At 38.4% G+C, this 25,252-nt stretch overlaps 1 protein-coding gene across 1 annotated transcript in view; it reads left to right on the forward strand.

The window, feature by feature from the left end:
* SHQ1 (SHQ1, H/ACA ribonucleoprotein assembly factor) overlaps window positions 1-25,252 on the forward strand; it is a 109,830-nt gene that overhangs the window by 17,532 nt on the left and 67,046 nt on the right. Inside the window, exons 5-7 of the mRNA XM_037150269.2 lie at window positions 981-1,093; window positions 12,626-12,753; window positions 23,401-23,555. Of these exons, the coding sequence (XP_037006164.2) occupies window positions 981-1,093; window positions 12,626-12,753; window positions 23,401-23,555 (396 nt within the window). The remainder of the gene's footprint in view (window positions 1-980; window positions 1,094-12,625; window positions 12,754-23,400; window positions 23,556-25,252) is intronic.

The raw sequence follows: 25,252 nt of genomic DNA on the forward strand, positions 1-25,252 counted from the left end.
CCTTTGGAAACATGCTATGTATTAATATGTATAAATCTGGGTAAAGATGGTTATAGTAAAGTTGAATATTAGGATTAGACTTTTAACTTTTCAAATGGAAAGTCATACATATCAAAATTGCTCTTAAAATTCATAAATCTACTCATAAAGTAGAATGTATAGTTCATGTGTAAGTTTTATGTAGTGCTGAGCTAGACCATGGGAAGAAACAAAAGGAAAGTCTGTGTAGATGTCTGATATTCAAACCATTTTGTCTGTTAAAAATTATTAAATAAGACAATTTAAGTAATACAAACAATTTTAACACTTTATGAAGCAGTCTTCATTTAGAGAATTGCAACATGGGCGAAAGGCAAGAATTTTATAGGATAAAAAATTTTAAAAACCAGGAAGAAAAAAACAGAAAATATCTTATTGGCAAGGGGCCATATAGTCAACCTTGTTTGAGGTTAGAAGGAATAAGAAGCTAAGCAGAGTGCAGAGTTGGGTTGGCCTTTGGGGATTGGCTGATTGAATGAATACTCTGCATTTCTAGTCAAGCAGAGCATTTATAGGGACACAAAAGTTACCACTTAAGTTTTGGTTCACTGACATGACACCCAGGGTAGGAATACCTTCATCTAAAGTCTAGAAATTTATTTCAACATGCTTTTATTATCTTTCAAATCCATAGGAGTGAATGGGGTAATAGCTAAATGTTCGTGCTTGCTTGCAGGGCTTTATTCTCTCTCTTTTTTTTTATGTTAAACTTTTATAGCCTTAATATGTCTTAAAAGGTTTGTTTTAAGGATTAAATGAGATAATTTATGTGAAAACTTAGGCGTTTAAGGAATATTTGAAGGATTTCTATCTAAATGTCACAGATAGCATCATGACTTATTGATCAGTTAGAGTCTTCCTGTGTTTTGGCATTTTGTGAAAAATTAGATTTATGAGTGCTAAAATAAGAAATAGCAATTATTCTTTCCTGGTATCCTTAGGATGAATTCAGTGACATCATTGATATTAAGGATCCAGATTTTACTCCTCCAGCTGAACGAAGGCAGAAACGCCTGGCTGCCGAGATGGCCAAATTTGATCCTGATCATTATCTGTGAGTATAGAGTTTTTTGAGGATTAAATAACTTACTTGACATTTATTTTAAAAGTTGGTCCTTTTAATTATGCTAGGCATGTGTTTTTTGGATTCTGGAAATTACTGATGGCTCAAAACTTTAACTGACATTTGAATTAATGTACTACTGATATACATCTGTAATGTTTGTAGAATGTTGCTTCTTAGCATTTCATTATAGCAGAGAACTCTTCTAGCATGCTTCTTGGAGTATTTTTTCCTCCAGGCTTAAAATACAACACTGAATTTGAGGATTTTTGTACTTCTTTGTTAAGTAGACTTTAAAAAAAAGATTTTATTTTAAAAAGATATTATTTATTTTTTTTTAGAGAGAGGGGAAGTGGGGGGAGAAGGAAAGGGAGAGAAACATCAGTATGAAAAAGGAACACTGATCAGTTGCCTCTCCTGTGTGCCCTGCTGACCAGGTACTGAACCGACAACCCAGACATGTGCCCTGACTGGGAATTGAACTGGTGACCTTTCTCTTTTCAGGACAACACCCAGCCGACTGAGCCACGCCAGTCTGGGATAAAGTAGGCTTTCTGCTGTGATTAACGGTCTTTAAGAATATAAATCTAGGTTTACTGCATGTCTTGGCCAATCTAGTGTTTTCCTAACATTTTTATTCCCCAGTACCAGTAATCAAGGACCTGTTTCAAATCAATAATTACTTTTTGTAGAGGGTATAAATAAAATCTAATTTTAAGTTTTGCTGTATTTTATTTCCCACGTACATTATTCATGTCTTTAGCCACAGTACATCTCTGTCAGCCTTAGATTTGCCTGAGGGACTTATCTAATTAATGGATAGTTAAATAATCACTTGAGGAGAGACTGTGGTGTATCTCATTGGCTATGATAGCACCACTTCTTCCAAGGGAGTGTCACCTGGCCTCTGTGTATGCTGAGCTTCCTACTGTAAGTCAATATAGACCTCAATTATCATTCTTCCTAAGCTCTGTGCCAGCAACTTCTAAACTGTTACATATTTAGCTGTAATCTTATATAATTCTTGTATTCCTATAATGCTTTCAGCTTATTAAGTGCTCTCATGTGATTATTTCAGTGTTCATGACAGATGGGGAAAAGAGGTTAAGGGACTTGACCAAGGTCATACCACTACTAACTGGCTTGTCCAGGACTTAAAATTGGATCTTTCCATTTACAGTTTTGATTTTCTTTTATTTATATTATTTCACTTTAACTGCTGTTGCTCTTGTGATTAACATTCTATCTCCTGTGGGGGACTAATAAGAAAGGCAGAAATACTTGTATATCTTGTGATATGTGTGCCATATGCATTGAGTGATAGGCTGCAATAAATGGTCAAACCATTCAACATCCTAAGGGAAACTGGATAAGAGCAGAGTATATTTTCAAGGACATCTGAGAGATTTAATAATATGCATGAGAAGAGAGTTCTTACAGAAGTGGTTTAAATTTAGTCATGGGTAAGGTTGGAGAGTAGAAATCATGAGTTAAAGGTTCTTTGCGACTTTCAATAGCCATAAGAGTTTGGCTATTTTATTACTCATTTTTTAAAAATTACACTTATTGGCATGACTTTGGTTAATAAGATTATATGTTTCAAGTGTACAATTCTAAAATACATCATATGTGTATTACTTCATGTGTTTACCAACCAAATTCAAGTCTTCTGTCACCATATATTTGACCCCCTTTACCCTCTTCATCCTCCCCAACCCCCTTCCCTTTGGTAACCATCATACTGCTGTCTGCTGTCAGTGTCTGAGTTTTTTTGTTTATTTTGTTCATTTATTACTTTCTGTGTTAGATCCCACGTATGAGTGAAATCATATGTTTCTTGTCCTTTCCCACCCGACATTGCTTAGCATGATACTCTCAAGATCCATCTATGTTGTCACAAATGGAAGTATTTCATCCTTTCTTATGAGAGTAAAATTTCATTGTCTATATGTATCACATCTTTTTTCAGTCATACATCAAAGGACACTTAGGTTGTTTCCATGTCTTGGTGACTAATACTGCAGTGAACATAGGGGTGCATGTATCTTTAAGAATAATGTTTTCAGATTTTTCAGATAAATACCCAAAGAGGGATGGTGGGTTACACGGTAACTGTATTCTTAATTTTTTGAGAATCCTCCATACTGTTTTCCATAGTGGCTGTACCAGTTCACATTTCCACCAACAATGAATGAGAGTTCCTTTTTCTCTACAACCTCTCCAATACTTGTTACTTCTTTTGTTGAAAATAGCCATTCTATCAGGTGTGAGGTGGTATCTCATTGTAGTTTTGATTTGTATTTTCCTAATGGTGAACTTGATCATCTTTTCATATATCTGTTGGCCATTTGTATGTCTTCTCAGGATAAGGGTCTGTTCAGGTCCTTCACCTGTTTTTAAATTGTGTTTTCTTTTTGTTGTTGTTGAGTTTTGTGAATTGTTTATATATATTTTTTAGAGTTATTGTTTGCAAAAATCTTCTATTCAGTTGGTTTCCTTTTTGTTTGGTTGAGGTTTCTTTAGCTGTGCAAAAGTTTCTTAGTTTGATATAGTCCCATTTATTTATTTTTGCTTTTACTTCCTTTGCCTTTGGGGTCAAATTCATAAAATTATCTCTGAGACCAAGATTCATACATGTAGTACCTATGTTTTCTTCTGTGTAATTCATTGTTTTACATTTTATATTCAAGTCTTTCACCCATTTTGAGCTAATGTTTGTATATACAGACAGAAATCTGTGCTTTTTAAAAATTAAAAAAATTCTCATCCAAAGATGTGTTTATTGATCTGAGAGAGATACATGCACGTGCGTGACACACACACACACACACACACACACACACACACACACACAAAGATATTGCCTCCCATAGGCATCTCAACCAGGAATCTGCTGGGACCTTCTGTGAGCTCTGGGATGGTGAAGGGAGGCAAATTCTAGAAGGGTGAAGGGAGGCAGCTAACTGTCTGTGATTTTGTGTTCTGTCTGGTAATGGTCCGCTGTCGCACCTTTGTGTTCATTCAGTCTCTGCCCCTGTCACTTGGTTTAGCTACAGTATGTGCCTACCACTCAGGCAGGAATGTTAATCCTACCCTTCTCCTTAGGGCTGACGCCTTCCCTGCTACTGAGTCTCACAGTGAGCTCCGGGCTGAGCTGTGTCTGTGGCACCCATCTCTGTCCTTTCTTCTTTTCTCCTCCCCGATTTGATCCAATACACCTACCTTCAGATGTTTCTGTATGAGGATCTCTCATACGTGTTTGTATGTTGACCAGGTGATGCCTTGGTGAATTTTAGATGTCCAACTTATAACTTCATGGGAGAGTCCTGGAGGATGTCTCATACCACCATGCTGCTGAGGTCAGAGACCTTGTTACCCATTATTTACATTAGTTGACTCAGGCACTCAGATGTGTTAATATTAAATGAAGTGCAAGTAAAATTATTTAAAAATTTTAATTTGGTTGGTGCTTTTTTGTTGTTTTTAATGGTTAATGCAGTGGAAGAAAAGAGTTTACTACAAATTCTTATCTACCATGTAGATAATACATTGAATATATTATATTATAAATTTATACATATGTACTATAATATACCCATATAACAGATAATATAATATATAACACATGCATAATATATATTACATTAGCGTAGTAGATGACATTTTCAAGTTTGACTTGCTCTTCTTCCAAGTTATGATTTCTCCTTATGTTGTCAGGTTTTTGAGAAACTTAAGGAAAACTCATTTTATGTTCCCTAAGGCAGAACAGTGAAATAAGTTGATGACATATTTTTAAAAAACTATACATTTCAAAGATACATATGAATAATTTTTTTTGAAAATCCTTTTCTTGTAATATCTGGATGTCAAGACATAATTATTTCTGCTATATTTTATAGTCCAGTTGAATGCTCGGCATATAGATGCCATACCTTTGGGACATTATTTTACATTAAAATATGTTTGATGAATCTTAAAACATTTCTTTATACTTTTTTCTCATTTGTTTATTAGCCAAGTTTTAATATTTTATTTTTCCTTCTCAAGCAAATTGTTTTTTAATTGTTGGCATAGTTTTTACTATAACCAGTTAATAAAATCTAGCCTTTTTCCTTCTTTAGGAGAAAATAAAATAATTTAGTCAACATTCAAATATCTGTGAGATAAGAAAAGGAACAAGAATGATCAAATAGCACTTGGGGTCCCATTTTAAGTTATAATTTTTAATGCTATAAATTTGTTAAAGAAAGTGGTACCCTGAGCAGGCTTTTGGCTTTTTTGAGAACTCAACCCAATAAGTAGTAATTACGAGCTTGAGAAGAGGATCACCTACTTATAAAGTGGCTTTCTATTCAAAATACCAAGCTTAGAAGAAAGCTTTAGAATAAATTCTTATTTATTCAGTTTTTCATGCATGCATTTATTTCTTCAACAAATAATTTTTTAAATATATTTTATTGATTATGCTATTACAGTTGTCCCATTTCCCCCACTTTGTTCCCCTCCACCCTGCATATCCTCTCCCACCCACATTCCCCCCTTTTAGTTCACGTCCATGTGTCTTAAGTTCTTTACCGTCTACATTTTCCATACTATTCTCGCCCTCCCCCTATTTTCTACCTACCATCTATGCTACTTATTCTCTATACCTTTCCCCCTCTCTCCTCCTCCCACTCCCCTGTTGCTATCCCTCCATGTCATCTCCATTTCTGTGGTTCTGTTTCTATTCTAGTTGTTTGCTTAGTTTGTTTTTGTTTTAGGTGTGGTTGTTAATAATTGTGAGTTTGCTGTCATTTTACTACACATGTTTTTATCTTCTTTTTCTTAGACAAGTTCCTTTAACATTTCATATAATAAGGGCTTGGTGATGATGAACTCCTTGAAGTCGACCTTATCTGAGAAGTACTTTATCTGCCCTTCCATTCTAAATGAAAGCTTTGCTGGATAGAGCAATCTTAAATGTAGGTCCTTGCCTTCCTTTCATGACTTGGAATACTTCTTTCTGGCCCCTTCTTGCCTGGAAGATCTCTTTTGAGAAGTCAGCTGACAGTCTGATGGGAAGTCCTTTGTAGGTAACTATCTCCTTATCTCTTGCTGCTTCTAGGATTCTCTCCTTCATTTTAATCTTGGGTAATGTAATTATGATGTGCCTTGGTATGTTTCTCCTTGGGTCCAACTTCTTTGAGACTCTTTGAGCTTCCTGGACTTCCTGGAAGTCTATTTCCTTTGCCAGATTGGGGGAAGTTCTCCTTTATTATTTGTTCCAATAACTTTTCCACTTGTTGCTCTTCCTCTTCGCCTTCTGCTACCCCTATAATCTGCTACCCCTATAGGTACCCCCTATAAGCTGGGACCTATAATGTTTAAAGATGTCCTGGAGGTTCCTAAGCCTCTTGTCATTTTTTTGAATTCTTGTTTCTTCTTCATTCTCTTCTGTTTGGTTGTTTCTTTCTTCCTTCTGGTCCACTCCATTGATTTGAGTCTCAGTTTTCTTCCCATCACTATTGGTTTCCTGTGCATTTTCTTTCATTACACTTAGCATAGCCTTCATTTTTTCATCTAATTTGTGACCAAATTCAACCAATTCTGTGAGTATCCTGATCACCAGTGCTTTGAACTGTGCATCTGACAGGTTGGCTATTTCTTGGTAGCTTAGTTGTGTTATTTCTGGAGCTTTGGTCTGTTCTTCTGTTTCGGCCTTTTTTTTTTTTGTCTAGTTGCGCCTGTCACTACCGAAGGGTGGAGCCCTAGGTGTTCCCAGGGCAGGGCAACCCAGTCACTGGGTTGTGATGCTGTATGTGGGGGCGGGGTCAGAGAGGGAAGGATGGCACTTGCTTCACTCTCTGTTGGACCTCAGTTTCTTCCACCACTTCCCCCAAGCAAACTGGGCCTTTTTGGTGCTGATTCCCGTGTGGGTGGGCTTGTGTGTGTTCTAGGACCCTGTGGGTCTCTCCAACGAACTCTCCTGGGAGGCTGGGAGTCTCTTTCTGTGCCTCAATTCCTTCAGGTGTTTTCAGTTTGAGGCTTTATTTCCCAGTGCTGGGACCCTGGGTTGTGCGGTCTGTCTTGCTCCCCAGTTATCTGCACGCTGATGTGAGACCACTGCCCTGTCATCTAGCTGCCTTGCGTGAAATGCCTCAGTTCATAATTGTTGCCTCGTTGGATCTGCCCATTGCCACCCTGTGTCAGGAGTCTGGCAGCTGCCACCTACGAGCCCAGGGTCTGCCCTCCACTTTCTTGTGTCACTGCTTCTTGTGCCGTGACCCCTCTCTGCTCGTCTGCCCGGCTCCATCCTGCCTATCAGTCTGGGTGAATATGTCTATTTTAGCTCCTTGGCTGTCTGACTTCCATACAGTTCAATTTTCTGTCAGTTCTGGTTATTATTTTGTTTCTAAATTTTTGTTGTCCTTATTTTGGCTGTGCAAGGAGGCACAGTGTGTCTACCTATGCCTCCATCTTGGCTGGAAGTCCTCATCAAATAATTTTTAAATGAACTTTGTGCTGGGCAGTTTTGCAGGTAGCAAGGTGAATATAACAAGGTTGCACCTCATGGGGCTTACATTCTGGTGGTGAGATATGGAGTATTTCAGTTGTGATAAGTGTCAGGTTAACGGTTTCGAGAACAACTAGGTATCTCGCTGACTTTCTATTTCATCATGTCAGAATTGAGCTCATCATTTTTCCTTCTAAGTTTTCCTGATTTTTCTCAATTGAAGTACCTGATTTTTTACTCTAGTCACCCAGGTGAGGGACTTGGGATTTATCTTTGACTTCTTTCTTATCCCACACTTCCAACCTATCTTGAAGTTGTATAGTTTACCTTGATTGTTTCCTTTACTCCATCTATTTCTGACCCTCATCTATGTTCTACTTATTGCAGCAGTCTCCTCACTGCCTGACTGATATCTCTCCCTCCAGCCTGAAATTCTGCAAATCTGTCAACTATAAAACCACCAGTATAATCTTATGTACTAAAAATGAAAATCTGCATAAAGTCTTACTGGGTTTTCCTCTGCTTAAAGCACAAACTTTGTTATCCAATGGTCGTTGGCACCAATTCAGTGCCAGCAGTAATCCCCAATATATGTTATGGTGATGGAGGAAACTTTATTTGGTGCAGACTAGCTCAGTTGTGGTAATAGAAGGACTGTGAAAACAGCACATATGTAAGGTCACCCTGGGTTGAGGTAACCACAGGGCCACGCAGCCCTGGGGCCAGGCCCCTCTCTGGCTAGATAGCTCTGCTTTGCTTCTTGCTAATGTACTTTGCCCTGCTCTGGTCTGCTCTCTGTTTGCCAGTCTACTCTGGCCTGTGCTGGTCTGCTCTGCTCAGGTGAAATATCTTCAGTGTTTCCCATGCAGTTTTTGGTGGAAACTGCCCTCTCAGAGTCAAAGGAGAGCTGACTTACATGCCTGCCCTGGTCCGTGATTGGTCCATTGGCATATACAGGAGGGCTCAAATCCTTACAGTTGGATTGCTGGAGAAGGCACTTTCCTGATTAGTCAGAATGCAGCCACTCTGATTGATCAATGAAGAAACTAATGGGGAGATAGCTGTCCAGCTCCGATTGGTTGGGGAAAGCCTCAGACCTACTGGATGAAATTGGATTCCAGGAACTCCTTTATAAGGTGTGGCTCAGACAGCAGAAACAGGGCACGTAGGCATTTCAGTACAAGCTGCTTCCTGAAGGGCAGTTTGAATGAGAGGCCCCTGTGTAGAAGTGGCTACTAAGTCCTGGGGTTTTGTTTTTGTTTTGTTTTTGTTTTGTTTTAAATTTGAGCGCAGTTAGCCACTAGGAGCCCTTTTTAGTAGGCATCTTCTTTCTCAGGTCCACAGTTTCTAAGTTCTTATGATGGCATAGAAAGTTCTTATGATGACATATCTAGTCACAGGTGACTGTGATCTAGACCCTCTCTACTTCTTGTGAGTCTTTTTCCACTCCCTGCCCACTTTTTATACTGTAGCAGTAATGAATGTTTGCATTTTTCCACCTGCATCTCTTACATACTTTGTACTTGTGATACCCCTTTGCCAGCTATATTTTCTCACTTATCCCAGCCTGCCTGAATTACTGGTACTTATCTTTTAAGACTTGGCTCAGTTGTCACTCCTGGTACCCTCTGTCCTAGACTGGCAGGGGAAGTGCTCCTCAGTGCTCCTGTGTTATGGCTCATCTTGTTTTTATAGCATTCTGTTTGTGTGTGTGTGTGTGTGTGGTTCTCATTAAATTGTGGAGTTGTGAAGGGCAGGGAGCAAGTCTTGCCAGTCTTCATCTCTGATCTACATGCACATAGAGGGTGGTCCATGAATGCTTGTTAGGTTTAATGGCATATAAAAACTTGGAAATAAATTGTTCTGGAAAGTAGAGTATCTCAGTCAGCCTCAGATCTATTCACAAAACTCTTAAATCATGGACACCGTAAAAACTTTCATAGTTTAATTACTAGGACGGTATTAGTGATATTTTACTCCAAATAATAACTTAAACATGAAAATTTGGAGGGCAAGGAGAAGAGGTATGGAGGTGGCAGAGGTAATGTTTAATAGAGCCATTTTCTTTTAAACAATTTTCCTCCCAAAGAAAAAACCCAGTATTTTTTCACATGGGCTCTTCTACCTTTGCATTAAGTGCCCATGGCACTCCAGTGTTCAGGGTCCTTTTTGCTCTCCTGACAGTGTTTCATGGGCAGTTCTGTCCTCTTCTTTGGCCTCCTTAACTGTCCTATATGTCTCTCTTGAGCATCAGACTTGCATGTCTAACCTCGTCTTGGGCAGGTCTCTCTAAGTCCTAAAAGGACAGCTCAAACTCAGCCTGTTCTAAGCAGAATTCATGATCTCTCGTCATGTTCGTTTAGCATCCTGTGTTCCTGTCTCAACAAAGGTCACTGTTGTTCACTGAATTGTTGAGGCCAAAATTCTGGGCATCAACTTTGACTTCTGGCTTTTTTGACTCCTACATCCTGAGAATTCTAGCAAGCTTCTAACTACATGTCAGATCTGTCCACTTTCCTCCATGCCCACTGCCACTATCTTATTCAAGGCCACCATATTTCTGTTCCTTCAGGTCCCTTTAAATGATTTTGTAGATAGCAGTGAGAGTGATGTTTCTGAAACACACTGATGTCAGTCCCCTGTGCAAAAGCTTTTTTAAGGATTCAGTTGTTCTTAGGGATAAAAATCCTCTAGAGTTTTTATCATGACTCACAAGGTTATTGTCACCACAACCCATTATTTTCTGGTAGTATCAGTTTTTTCTAAAATGTGCCTTCTTGTTTCCTAGCCTTTGCTAACTATTCTTTCAGCCCAGGTTATTTTCTCCCACCTCTCTTATTAATCCGGTTAACTCTTAAATATTATTCAGCTATTGGTTTAGATATTATTTGTTTCAGGGACCTTGCTTGTCATCTTAATTTCATTCTTTCATAACATTTGTCATACACTTATGCTGGATTGTAATTGTTTGACTCTTGTGGGACTGGAAATTTTCTAAGTGGCAAGACCCCCTGTGTCTTGTCAGCCATGTGACAGTGCCCAACATGGAGCCTGGAACGTAGCACAGAGTTAATACTTTTGTTGACTGACTTAATATAATATCTTACCCACTTACTCTTATTGTTTATCTTTTTTGGAATTAATTTCCTAGAAAAAGTTTGCATTCTGATTAGTGGATGAAAGTCTATAGTAGAATATAAGTTCAAAAGTTTTCTTTCACTTTATTTTTAAATTTTTTTATTTATTTTTTTTAGAGAGAGGAGAAAGGAAGGAGGGAGAGAGGGAGAGAAACATCACTGTGTGGTTGCCTCTAGTGCATCCCCCACTGGGGACCTGGCCTGCAACCCAGGCATGTGCCCTGACTGTGAATCGAACCAACCACCTTTTGGTTTGCAGCCCGTGCTCAATCCACTGAGCTACACCAGCCAGGCCTCACTTTATTTTTAAAAAATACTTAAATTACAGTCGATGTTCAATATTAAATTAGCTTCTGTTGTATAACATAGTGGTTAGACAATTATACAATTTACAGAATGATTCCCCCCACTAACTCTAGTACCTACCTGACACCATACATGGTTATTACAGTATTAATGACTAGATTCCTTATGCTGATTTTACATCCATGTGACTATTTTGTAACTGTCAACTTGTATTTCTTAATCTCTTTACCTTTTCACCCCTTCTCATCTGGCAACCATCAGTTTGAGTTTTCTTTCACTTTAAAAAGGAGGAGATGGCTAATAGACTTTTAACAGGGTTAGTCTGTAAAGCAACTACTTTATCCTAGTCTCATAGGGTGTGTGCACCTGACCAAAATTGATATTGAGAATTATTGTTTCAAGATAATTGCTATTTAGTTTTGTCCAATATGTACTTTATTTTCTCAAGCATAAAAATAGAATGTATATACTGGTTGATAGCTTGGATTCTGGATTAAGACTTAGGTGGGTCTAAATGCTGGCTATACTTTTTTTACTGGTTTTTGCCTCTGGCCATGATCTACAACTTCTCTGACCCTCAGTTTCCACCAATGTAAAGTGGGCAGGGAATATTTCCTACCCATAGGGAAAGTCTGAGGATTCAAAAAAAATAAATAAATAAATGAATGAGAAGCACTTAGTGTAGTAGTTGGCACATACAAAGAACTTGTTAGTTCTGATATTTCTGATTTTAAAAAGATTTCGGTATCTCAGTTGATAAGAAAAAGTGATGTTATAAAACTATCAGCTAGAAAATCCAATTAATCAGAACAACCAATCCCTTGAGTTTCTAATTAACTAAAATATGAATGAATTTTTCACTATAAGGTATACTTCTTATCATTCTTTTCCCAAGAATACTAATTTGTAACTTAGAATGCAGGATAGTATATTTTCTGAACAAGTGTCCTCCAAGTGTGTATTTTTAATATAGCAGTAATTTTTCCAGTTAAAACTGAGAAAGTGAAGTGCAGGAAAATTAATTTTCTGTTCTCTACAAATATTGCTTTTTTACCGTGTAGTTTTAAATTAAGGACCTATTAAGATCAGCAAAACTAAATACAGTAGATTGTATCTTGGTAGAAAATATGACTGCACATGGTAAAGAGTGATTTGTGTGTGTGTGTGCAGCCTGTGTGTGAATATTCCGTACCCTAAATTTTCCACTCATGTGTTTATTTTTCTTTGGTTTGTGCAAATCCAGCACAAGTGCTGGGCTTCAGTTCCTTGTGTGTGTTTGGTTTCACTTCATCCCACATCACCGCAGGAGAGGGGAGGGGACTTCAGAGGAAGACTGGCCTATGTGTACCTACCGTTTGAAGTGACCATAAATGTCAAATATCTTTTAGTCAATTGCTTACTTTTCATTTTATGATGATTACTAACCATGAAGAAAGTAAATTCAGTCTTTCCTTGAAATGTACTCTGAATTAATGTGTATTTCTAGTGCATGTGTAATGAGTTATAAAATTGACAAACATGAAAACTAGCGGAAATTTGTGTAACAAGCTCACCTGGCATTTGGTGGTGGTGTTTCTTTTTCCCCAGAGCTGACTTTTTTGAAGATGAAGTAATTGAACAGATTTTGAAGTATAATCCTTGGTGGACTGATACATATTCAGAAATGCTGACCATTTTGGGAAAGAGTCAGGAGCAAGAAAATCATGCTGCATTGGGTAAGAAACTCAAAAGTAGGTCCATTTGTTTACCACCTATAAGAGTGAAGATACTACTATTTTGGTTTGCTAATTTTGGAAATGGGGTCTTCAACCTGCGGCTAGAAAATGTGACTCAATAATGAGACTTATTTGTGTAAATTCTTCTGAAGTATGTTTTACTTTTGGGTCATTGAGGTCCTTTAAAGTTTTTATTTATTGTTTTAGTAGATTTCAGGGCACTAACACATAGGGCATTGGTAGTTGTTGAAGAATCTGCTTGAGAGATCTGAACATTCCTCTGTGGGAAGGGCATTTGAATGTTGCTAATGGTGTGGAAGAAGACAAGTTTTTATTACTTTTGTCTGTTGAATGAATTTGATATGTCCTTCTCAATTTGTTCACAACTGATTTTATGTAGAAGTTGGAATAGTCATCCTCATACTCATACCTTATGTAGAGCAGGTGGGCCACTTGTTATTAATGAAAACTGAACTGGGGGTGGTGATATGAGTCCCAGTAGGTAGCTGTGCCATATTTTACATTAAACCAAATGTAATCCACAAAGAGTCCTTTTTAAAAAAATATATTTTATTGATTATGCTATTACAGTTGTCCCATTTTCTTCTCTTCTTTATCCCCCTCCACCCTGCACTGCTCTCCCACCAGCATTCCCCTCCCTTAGTTCATGGTCATGGGTCATGCATGTAACTTCTTTGGCTTCTCCATTTCCCACACTATTCTTAACCTCCCCCTGTGCATTCTGTACCTACCATTTATGCTTCTTATTCCTTAACCTTTGCCCCCATTCTCCCCCCAACCCCTCCCCACTAATAACCCTCCATGTGATCTCCATTTCTGTGATTCTGTTCCTGTTCTACTTGTTTGCTTAGTTTGTTTTTGTTTTTAGGTTCAGTTGTTGATAGTTGTTTGTTGTCACTTTACTGTTCGTATTTTTTATCTTCTTTTTCTTGGATAAGTTCCTTTACCATTTCATGTAATAAGGACTTGGTGGTGATGAACTCCTTTAGCTTGACCTTATCTGAGAAGCACTCTATCTGCCCTTCCATTCTAAATGATAGCTTTGCTGAATAGAGCAATCTTGGATATAGGTCCTTGCCTTTTATGACTTTAAATACTTCTTTCCAACCCCTTCTTGCTGGTAAGGTTTTTTTGGAGAAATCAGCTGATAGTCTAATGGGAACTCCTTTGTAGGTAACTCTCTTTTTTCCTGTTGCTGCTTCTAAGGTTCTGTCCTTTTCTTTAATCTTGGCTAATGTAAATATGATGTGCCTTGGTGTGTGCTTCCTTGGGTCCAACTTTCTTGGGACTCTCTGAGCTTCCTGGACTTCTTGGAAGTCTATTTCCTTTGCCAGATTAGGGAATTTCTCCATCATGTTTTTATTTTATTTTTTAATTTATAATTTTGTTGTTGTTCAAGTACATTTAACATTTCCATCCCATCATGTCCTCCTTGCCCCACCCATCCCCATCTCCCACTCTTGATCCCAACCCCTTTGGCTTTGTCCACGTATCCTTCATACATATTTCTTGATGACTCCCCCCCCCAAGTTTTCAGTTTCTTGCTCTTCCTCTTCTCCCTGTCTCCCTGTGGTTCGGATGTTGGAACGTTTAATAAAGTTGTCCCAGAGGTTCTAAGGCTCTCCTAATTTTTTTTTTTTTTTGAATTCTTATGTCTTCATTCTGTTCTGGTGAGATGTTTAGTTCTTCCTTCTACTCCAAACCATTGATTTGATTCCCTGTATTCTTCCCTTCACTGTTGGTCCCTGTACATTTTCCTTTATTTCACTTTTCATAGCCTTCACTTTTTTCTGCTATTTTGCAACCACTCAACCATTCTTATGAGCATCCTGAGTACCAGTGTTTTGAATTCTGCCTTTGATAGTTTGGCTATCCCTTCATCACTTAGTTGTATTTTTTTCTGGAGCTTTGATCTGTTCTTTCATTTGGGCCATGTTTTTTTTTTTTTTTGTCTCAACGTGTCTATTATGTAGTAAGGGGCAGAACCTTAGCTATTGGCCAGGATGGGGCAACCCACATGGCTGCGTTGTGGTGCTGTATGTGGGGGAGGGGTCAGAGAGGGAATAATGCTGCTTGCTGGACTCTGGGCAAGCTTTCAGTCACTTCCTCCTCTTCCCACAAGCAAATTGGGCGCTTCTGGTGTGATTACCGGGTGCATGAGTTTTGTGTACATTCTAGGACTCTGTGTGTCTCTCCAACAAACTCTCCTGTGAGGCTGGGAGTTTCTCCTGATGCCTCAGACCCCACAGGGTTTTTTCAGTCAGAGGTATTCAGGCTCTATTTCCCCGTACTGGAACTCTAGGTTGCCCAGTCTGTCTCGCTTCCCAGTTGTTCCTCCCAGTTTATTCACACACAAATGTGGGACTGCCCACTTTGCCAGCCGCTACCTCGATTGCCCCAGTCCTCTAGCTGCCACCTTGCTGGGAGTCCTCTCTGCCCTGACTGCCCGCCTCAGCCCCTCCTACCAGTCTGGATGAATGTTTCCTCTTTAACTCCTTGGTTTGGACTTCCATACAGTTCGATTTTCTGTCAGGTCTGGTTATTTTTGTTTTTAAATTTGTTGTTGTTCTTCTTTTGGTTCTGTGAGGAGGCAAAGTATGTATATCTGCACCTCTATTTTGGCTGGAAGTCCTCGCTGAGTTCTTTTTTAGATGGTCATTTTATTACCACCTTCGTTAAGTGAGAAGTTATCTGTAAATATTAAGTTTGTAAATTGTAGATAGTTGCAGAGTAGAAGACCTGTGTTTTCTGTCATACTGATTTGGCTTTTATTTATATATTAAAAATAAAACTTCAGTTTTTAAATAAAAGGAATATACACATATACCTTAAATGGAGTATAGAATCTCTCCACTCCAAATTCCTCTTTCTGAAAGTAATTGCTGTTAGTAATTTTGGGATACTTTTAGTGTATGTACTCACGTGTAAATATTTGCTTTAAGAGATTTATACACATAGAACCCACATCTAAATATTTGCTTTAAGAAATTGGTAGATATAAAATTGTATACATTTGCTTCTTATCTTGCTTTTCTCAAGTTTTTGGTATATGTTGTATATCTTTTCATATTAGTGCTTACAATTCTACCTGATTCTGATATTTTATTTTTTAAAAGGAGTCTTTATTCAGAAGCTACACAATTTTAGAATACATGCTTACCACATGCAATTAGTCAGTTAGGCCAATCAATTAGGGCCAAACTCTTTAACTCTTTATTTCTTTAAGACTATTTATTTTTAGAGAAGGAAGAGAGGGAGAAAGAGAAGAAGAAAAACATCACTGTGTGGTTGCCTCTCACATGGCCCCCACTGGGGATCTGGCCTGCAACCCAGGCATGTGCCCTGATTGGGAGTTGAACCAGCAACACTTTGGTTCTCAGCCCGTGCTCAATCCATTGAGCTACACCAGCCAGGGCTTCTACTTGACACTTTTAATGTCTGCCTAGTATTCTATTGTATTTTTGTATTGTGATTGACAGACATTTGGCTGTTTATTACTGATGGAAATTTGGGTTGTTTACAGTTTTCTGGAGTGGCCTCCTTTGATCACTAAATTCCAAGTACCTACAGAATCTCTTTTGCATGACAATATTTTGATTTTCTGCATAGCAATAGCCTATTATTTGCTTTATATCTAGTGTCTACCATAGTACCTATTATATAATAGGTACTCAATAAAATATTTATAGAATAAGTAAATATCATAGTAAATATTTTTGTAATTAGGTTTTGTTAGAGTTTAGATGATTTCTACTGCATTGAAAAATTGCTACTGTAATCTTTTAGAATTGTCTCTGTTGCACAGCAGCAAGTCATTTATAAATAATGATTCTTGTAAGGGGCTGGAAAGAAGTATTCCAAGTCATGAAAACCAAAGACCTACAACCAAGATTGCTCTATCCAGCAAAGCTTTCATTTAGAATGGAAGGACAGATAAAGTTCTTCTCAGATAAGATCAAATTCGAGGAGTTCATCATCACCAAGCCATTATTACATGAAATGTTAAAGGAACTTATATAAAAAAAGAAGATAAAAAAGATGAACAGTGAAAGGATAGCAAACTCACAGTTATTAACAACCACACCTAAAACAAAAGCAAACTAAGAGGACAGCTAGATCAGGAGCAGAACCATAGAAATGAAGGTCACTTGGAGGGTTAGTAACAGGGGAGTGGGAGAAGGAGAAGAGGGGAGAAGGTACATAAAATAAGTAGCATAGGCGGTAGATAGAAAATAGATAGGGGGAGGGTAAGAATAGTAGGGGAAATCTAGAATCTAAAGAACTTGAGACATGAGTTCATAAACTAAAGGCGGGGGGAATGGTGGGGGAGGGGAGTGTGCAGGGTGGAGGGGAATGAAGGGGGGAATAGAACAAATGTAATAGCATAATCAATAAAATAAAACAAAAATATTTTAAAAAATAATGATTCTTGTTACATTGTTTTCAATAAGTTCTCGGTTTTATATTTGATTTAAGAATCTTTCAGAAACTTCCCACATTCTGTAGACAAATTTGCAGGTATAGGATTACTAACCCAATAAAGATAGTAGCTGTATATGACATGTAGATCTGCTTAGAAAGTTTGCTCAAACTTAAATCATCAAGACTATCCACTGGTCTGAATGAGCCTCCCCAGTTTTAGTGCTTTCTTTTAAAGAGGTGGTGGTATGAGAGTAAAGTGGTGGTTACCTAGCTAAGTTTTCTGTCCACAAGGGTGAGCTCATTGCCTTAAAAATCAAGAGAAGGCATTACTTTTGATTTAAATTATAATTAGCCCTACTTTGCTCAGTAGTAGCTTGTTCTAGGTCTTTTTTTTTCTGTGTCAGCTGTGCTGTGAATTAGTTCTCTGTGTATAAGTTTAACAGATTAAGCCAGGCTGTTTCTTTAACCACTGGCCCTTCTGATCCTTCATCTTCATCTGTCTCATAGCATATACCCAGCTTGGTGCTTCAAGAAAATCATAATCTGCTAAACTATTGTGGTGATCCATTCTAAAAATCACCTTTAAAAATACCAAACATTTATGATCTAATTTAGAAGAACTTGAGGTCTGTGTTGTACAGAAAGTACCTCTTCTAAATGTGTCAAGTACAGAGTTAAGGATAGAATATAAGCTAAATATAGGGATCAGGATTTAACACTATGGCCTACCACAGGCTAGCTTTGTGGGCTTACTGTGGAAATCTTATACCTGCTTCATAGAGTAGTCATGAGGATTGAATAAGATGATGTATTTAAAATCCTTAGCATATAATTATTTAGAGTAGAATCAGTGGCAGGAGAGTCAGAAATTGAATGGCTTTGTTGTGAAATTACAGTACAATTTTTGTACATTTACAAAGCTTTAAAAGAGACTTCTTTGTTAATAAATTCTTCTTTCAATTTTTTTCTTGTTCGAATATTTGAGACACCCAAGATTAGAGAAATAAATTAAAATGTGATAAACCAGAATAAAATATGGGAGAAAAGAAATATGCCAAGGAATGAACTTTCAAGTTCTCAAGGAGCACGCTGCTGCTCTACTTTTCCCTCCTTTTCCTCTTCACCTCCAGGCCTCCTTCCTCTCACTGTTGCTGCGGGTGCTGTTGCCTCTTTGCTCTCTTGTCTGATGCTGCTGGGCAGGTACAACAGTGCACGTGGGCGGGACCCTTGACTCATTCTCATCATAAAATATCAAGCTGTAGTTGTTTCAAATTCCACATAAGCTTTTTGGCTCTGTTATGAGTCTTGTCATTTTCATCATAGCCCCAGGTTACAATGCAGAGACTTTTATTAATATATTCATTTTTGTCATGATCCTGATCTTTCTCCCCAAAGTCTTGTAAATGGAAGTGTTAAGTGCTGTGCTTAACACTGGTTTCATGAGGATGGGCTTTCTATATTTCCCATGTTGTCTTTCAGTGGTTAACTTCAGCCTAAGAATCTGGCACATGACTGCTAGAAAAGACACCACATAGCATTTATAGTCAGTGAATTTCCTAGCAGGAAACCCTGTTTGGCACCAATGAGCTCTTCAGTGTTTGTAGAGCTATCAGTCTCAACTTGAAAGTTGTAGCCACTAGAAGGCTACCCATTCAGGCCAAGAGGTTAAACACAGCACATTTTCTTCTGGTTCTCATGATCTGTTTCCAGAAAGTGTACAATGTAATAGACAGATTGGCATTCCTCTGAAAGGACCCAGATCATGGATGATTCCATTGTTGACCTACAGAAGACAAGGATATTTGGGAGGGGGATTTAGGAGGGAAGATGTAAACGTAACTAAACTAGAAAATGTTCTAAGTGAAATGAGAAGGTCACTTTCCATTTTGGGGGCAGCCTTCTTTGCAGTCTTTTAAGACTCTATATTGATAGGGTTTTTTAAGTTGGGAGGTGGTCTTGGGCTATATGCTTCAATGCTGGGGCACCAGTTTCTGTGCTCAATGATTGGAGCTTTCAGCTTGTTCTTGTATGTCTGTACATTATTTACAGAAACATAATTAATCATACTGTGCTGAAATATATGCAAAGCTGCTCTGTAGTGTTGCTAAGTTGTACAAATGCTTGACAGATGTTACTTTTGGCGGCAATCATTCAAGTATTATTGGCACTGCATCTGTAGTTATTTCCAGTGCTGTTGCTCGGGCATACCTCTTGGTGCAAACCTCCTCATACAATTTACAAGCCTCTTCCTGATACAATTTACAACTCTAATAAAAAAGGCTTTGGGTGGCTCACACTTTTGATTTCTCTAGTGATTTCCTGGTTTGTTATTAGTGTTCTTTACCATTTTTGTTTCTTTTGCTTGAATTTCAGAACGTAAACATGTCTGTATTATTAATGAAGTCCTTAGGCCAAAATGGAACTTAAAAACACTCAGAAAAGGTGGTGGCGTTTTAAGGAAAAGCTAGGGTTACCTAGTATCCAATAATTCAGAAGAGTTCATTCAAATAGGCTTTTCATATGTATAGAGTCATGGAAAGTGATTTATGAAATATGGGAGCACTTCTGGGTCGTATAACAGCAGAACCTAAAGTTCTTAGATCAGCCTTTATAAATCATTAAACATATATAGGTGTAATGATTACTTAATAAATATGTAGATGAGCTGATGCATCATTTAAGGGTTCTGGGCATATTGGGAACCACTCTGCCTGGTTTCAGGAGTTGTAACTGCCTTCTATGGCTAAGGCTGAATGAGCGGCCTCTGGTCTGTGAGCCACTAAGGAGACAAAGCTTGTCTCTGGCAGCAGTGCAGCAAAGCTTCTGCTTCTTCCCCTGCCCCCAATGCATGGTTGAATAGTCCATGACTGGTAAGACCCCTCACAGGAGGGGTAACCTAAGCCAGACACTATCACTTGGGAGGCCATCAGGGAAGGACTCAGGAGCTGCAACAAAGAGGGAGTGATGGACACTTGTCCCCCAGCTATTCCGATGTAGCCTGAGTCCCCATGTCCTCTGGGAGAAGCGCTTCCTGGCTCTAATCCACTTAAGCCTGAAAACCTATGATGGGGGAGGCAGTGCAGCCCCTTTCCAGCTAGAGCGGGATCCGGGGTGATCGGGCATAAGAAAGATTCCCTAAAAGTCCTGTGAAGCCTGCTTTGCTAAGAGTGGTTTCATTCATACGATAAGGGTCCGAGCAGGAAATGAGTATGTCTCCCAAAGTTTTTGAGACTCCCTTCCCTGACATCTTCTTCCCTGACTCCGCCACCATCTTCCAACTACCCCCTACCCCTCTTGCAGAGCTGGTTTGGTGGAGGTGTATTCTTTTAGACTTCTTTTGTCTAGGAAGCTCTTTATTTGGCCATCCATTTTAATTAAGGGCCTTGCTTGATAAAGTAGTCTTGGTTGCAGGCCTCAGGGTTTCATTATTTATAATATTTTTGCCATTCTCTTCTGACTTGCAATGTTTCCATTGACAAGTCAGCTGCTAGTCTTATCAGGGCTCTCTTGTATATTACTTACTGTTTCTCCCTTGATACCTTTAAGATTCTCTAATTGTTATTGAATTTTGCCATTTTAATTATGATATGGTTGAAGTGGGCCTCTTTGGGTTCCTCTTGATTGGCTTTGTTTCCTGTATTTGTGTGACTTTCTCTCACCAAATTTGGGAATTTTTCCATCATTACTTTTTCAAACAGGTTTTCTATCCCTTGCTCTTCTTATTCTGTTATCCCTATTATATGGATGTTATTATGTTTCATGTTGTCTTGCAGCTCCCTTTCCACCTGTTCTTTCTCTCTTTTCCTTTTCTTGCTCAATCTAGGTGCTGTTTTTCTACCTTGTCTTCCAGCTTGCCAATTCAATCCTCTGCTTCATCCAGCCTGCTTGCAGTTCCTTCTAATGTGTTTTTTATTTCCAAGATTTTATTGTTCATTTCTTCCTGGTTTTTGTTTATAGTTTCTATTTCCTTTTTCATGCTGATGTAGTTCTTATTCAGTTCTTTGTGGTTGTCTGTGAGTTCCTTGAGCAACTTTATAACCATTATTTTGAATTCTATATCTGACATTTGATTACCTCCATTTTGTTTAGCTCTTTTAGTGGGGAGTCTTCCATTCCTTTTGATTGCATGTTCTTTTTTTTCCTCCTCATTTTAGGTGACTCTCTGTGTGTTTTTGTGCTTTTGATGTTTTGTTTTGCTAGCTGTCTTTGTAGGGTGGACTTTATGGTCGGAATTCTAGGAGGTTCAGTGGTGTGGTCTCTTTGATCTCCTTTTCTGGACACTGTAGGTTTGCCCTTTCTTCTGTTTGAGTGGGCTCTCTTGTTGCACTAGGGTTTTTATCTTTTGGTGGTTCCTTTTTTGGTTTTCTCCTCCAGCAGGTATACTGATGTTCATAGCTCCCATCTCTTCTTGTATGTGATCAGTGGCAGGGGGCAGGAAAAATGGATTAGGACAGCAGGAGAGTATTTTATGGGATTTAGAATACCAGCAGGTAGAGAATAGATAAGAGATTGTTTGGATAAGTATAGCGTTAACTGATATTTCACCCAACTAGCCACTTTTTATAAAAGGTAAAAGAGAGATAAGACTCTTCATAGAGAGGAGGAGGATTGTGAGGTTAATTAAGAAAACAGACTGCTTGTGCAAGGTTAGATGATCAGATATAGTGAGAGTGAAGGATAGAAAGTAGGCATAGTTTGAGAGAGAGTAGAGTTAACCACAACAATAATAATGCTCAGGATTAAAGTGAAGTGGGCTAAGATCAGGGAGGGTTGCTGTGTAGTATGTACAATTGTATGGAACAAGAATCATTTACAGTAGTACTGGAACAACAGGTATTACAAGAAATATATGATTGGATAACCAAAATAGAAAGTACCTGACAAGAATAGTGTGTTATTGGTAGATGCATGAAGTAAAAGAAGAAAAATTAAAATACAATAAAGAGAGAATAAGGAAAAACCAGTGAAATAATGCAATTAAACAGTAATAAAATGGGGAACATTAAACATAAGGAAGAGAAATAAAATAATACTAATAAAATAAAAGTGGTAAAAATAATGAAAAGGTAATAATAATACACATAAACAATAACATGCTCAGTTAATGGGATAGCAAAGTGACATTTGTCTCGGTTTCTTAGTCTTTTGGTATTAGCCTTGTGCTCCCCTTTTGATCTGTCCCTGGACCCTCATAACTCCAAGTCTTATTGTCTCACTTGTGGGGTGGGAGAAGGAAGGAAAAGGGAGAGAGGATCTAAAAAGAAAAAAATAATAATAAGCCTCCTGCTGACTTTGAACTTGTTCAGCGAGTTCTGCTGGTCTTCCTATGCTATAGGAAGAGGTGGGCTGGGCTTCACTTTTCTCCCTGTGGTTTTAAGAGGATGGGGAACAGGTCTGGGTCCCAGTTTTCTGGCATCCCCTGGCCCAGGTCATCCATGAGCTTCCAGTCTCAAATTAGCCCCTCAGTCTCTGTACAGCAAGCGTGTTCAATCTCTGGTGCGGAGCCCGAGACATGCCGGGCATGCAGTTCTGCTCAGCTATTCGGTGTCTGAATGCACACAGCTGAAATCTCCCTCAGGACATGTCAGCTGCTGCTGCTGAGAGTTCCATACAAAGCAGCTTCCCGCTGTTCTACCAGGCATGGCTTTTCACACAGCCCAACTTTCCAACCAGTCCAAAGACTAACTGAGTCAGGGTTCGACATGGCCCAACTCCTCCCTTCTCCAGGCATCGTCTGGCACCTCAATTTCTCTGGTTCCGGTGTTCACAGTCATAGTGGATTTGTACTGCCTCTGTGTGTCTCCCACTTTGTCTCTAGCTCCCCAGCGACTTCTAGCATCTAGGTCCCTCCTGGTGCCAAGGTGCCTTCCCTGCTCTGGTAGGGGAGGGAGCTGGTGATCTCCTTCCCTCCCCACATCCTACAGCAGGCGCTGTGCCAGGAGCCACAGCAGCCTTGGTCCCCGTGCAGATCTCAGGGACCTTACCGGCCCAGTGCAATTTCCTCACTGTCTGTTTTTCAATGTCCTTGCAATTTTTGGCCTCTAAACTTCATATTAGCTGGGATTCCTTTGGCCATTCACTCTGTTCCTCAGAAGATCGGCAAGGTGTTCCATGTGGGCACAGGGAGAACTGGGCTCTGTTCCCACCTACCTCGCCTCCATCTTCTCCCTGGAACATCTAATTTTTAAATACGTTTTCTTCCAGTGTCTTTTTCTGAAGAGGAGAAATATCAGCTACGGAAATTTGCCCATAAGTCTTACCTACTGGACAAGAGAGCTCATTATCAAGTGTACTACAGTCTGATTGATATCCTTCTGGCATATTGCTATGAAACTCGTGTCAATGAAGGAGAGAAGAATGTAAGTGCATGTGTGTCTGTGCTTGTTGGCATAGATTACTACTGTCCTGACTAAACTGTAGTAGACATTACTCCTCTTGTTGAGAGTAAGACTTGTTGTGATCACTTATGTAGGGGACACTGGGACATGTGTTTGTTGGTGATGGGTATCAACATTAAAGCATAACGCTTGCTTGGTTCCTTTCTTTTCTCCCTTGGTATTAGTCTTTACAAACAGTAAAGTAGAGAAGTAAAACTGAGGGTAGAGAAAAAGGATCTTCTGGAGAAAAATTGGCCAAATAAGGGGGCTGTTGCCACATGATACTTGACATTGGCAAGGAGTAAGATTTGCCAACCCATTTATATTCTTTTTCCAAGCTGTTGGTTAGCAGGTGCAAAGTATAGGGATCTTTTAAAGAAATCCTATTGTAAAAGGATTTCTGTTGTACATAAGTATTCTTCAATGCACTTTTATAATAACATAGACTATTGTATCTCTTCTTTTTTTAATAGTTTTTTATTGTATTTTTCCCTATTACTGCTTATTGACCTTATATGCTCTACCACCTCCACTGGTCCATTACTCCCCATTTGTATCTCTTCTTAAACCACATTTGATTTTGGAAACTTTTTCTCACCTATATTTTTTAAAAAGGCTGGAAAACCATACACACACAAAAGTTTCCTGGTTAATGTGCTCTATAGCTATTTATAACTGTCCTTGCTGAAAGGGTTTCTCCTGAAATGAGCATATGCTTTTTTTTCTTATTACACAAATACTTCATATGTTGTAAAGGGAAGTACCACATGAAGAAAATAATTAAAATTTTCTGTAATCTCAGCCATCAGAAAAAGCCACTGTTATAAGGTGATGTATCTCTTTCATTGTGCACATTATATGTATTTATATTGGGTCATAATGTATGCATTATTATTTAATCTGTCTTTCTCACTTAGCATTAGCATAGTTTTAGAATTAGAATTTTATGTGCTAAATATTTTGTTGTCACAATTCTAAAAATTTCAAATGACTCTTTAGATTTGCATTTGATTACAAAATAAATATTAATGAGTATAATAAGTGCCTAATATAACTGAAAATGCTTTTTATTTCCACTCATTTTTAAAAGATACTACAATTGGAGAAAATGTTTTCTTTGGCAAAACAGTGTGTCGTATTATTGCTTGAGAAGATAAGTTAGTGTTTAGTTTTACTCAACAAAATTTATTCTTTATTCTTATATTTACATATTTGAAATGATGAAGTCTGCAACTTCAAAACCTTCTTTAGGATATACTTATTCTCACAAGCATTCTCTGTAAGGCCAAGTTCTTGAGTAGCTTTTGAAATGCCACAGACAGCACATGAACATTATCTTTTAGTTCATTTGGCAGATTTTTTATAGAATGGGAGGCAAGTAACTTAGTTGAGATGGACAGAAATTGAGCAAGCATTGCTTTGCTTTAATTTTGCTTTCAAAGCCCCTGCTTAAATAACCTCCTGTGTTCTGGGACTCTTATCAGTGGAAAGGCTTTACTTTATAAAAGTCCAAGGACAGTAGACAGAAACTTGCCTTCGACAGCATCTGCATCAGTAAAGCAATTATTTTATTTTTTTTGCAATTATAAACACTTCTTAGTTCTTATATATGTCAACACCACTCACATACTAGTTGAATAAATAGATATATTTGCTTAATATTAAAATTAAACGACTTT

The sequence above is a fragment of the Artibeus jamaicensis genome, unplaced genomic scaffold (genome assembly GCF_021234435.1).
Source record: "Artibeus jamaicensis isolate MK-2021 breed Jamaican fruit bat unplaced genomic scaffold, CSHL_Jam_final contig_886, whole genome shotgun sequence".
NCBI lineage: Eukaryota > Metazoa > Chordata > Mammalia > Chiroptera > Phyllostomidae > Artibeus > Artibeus jamaicensis.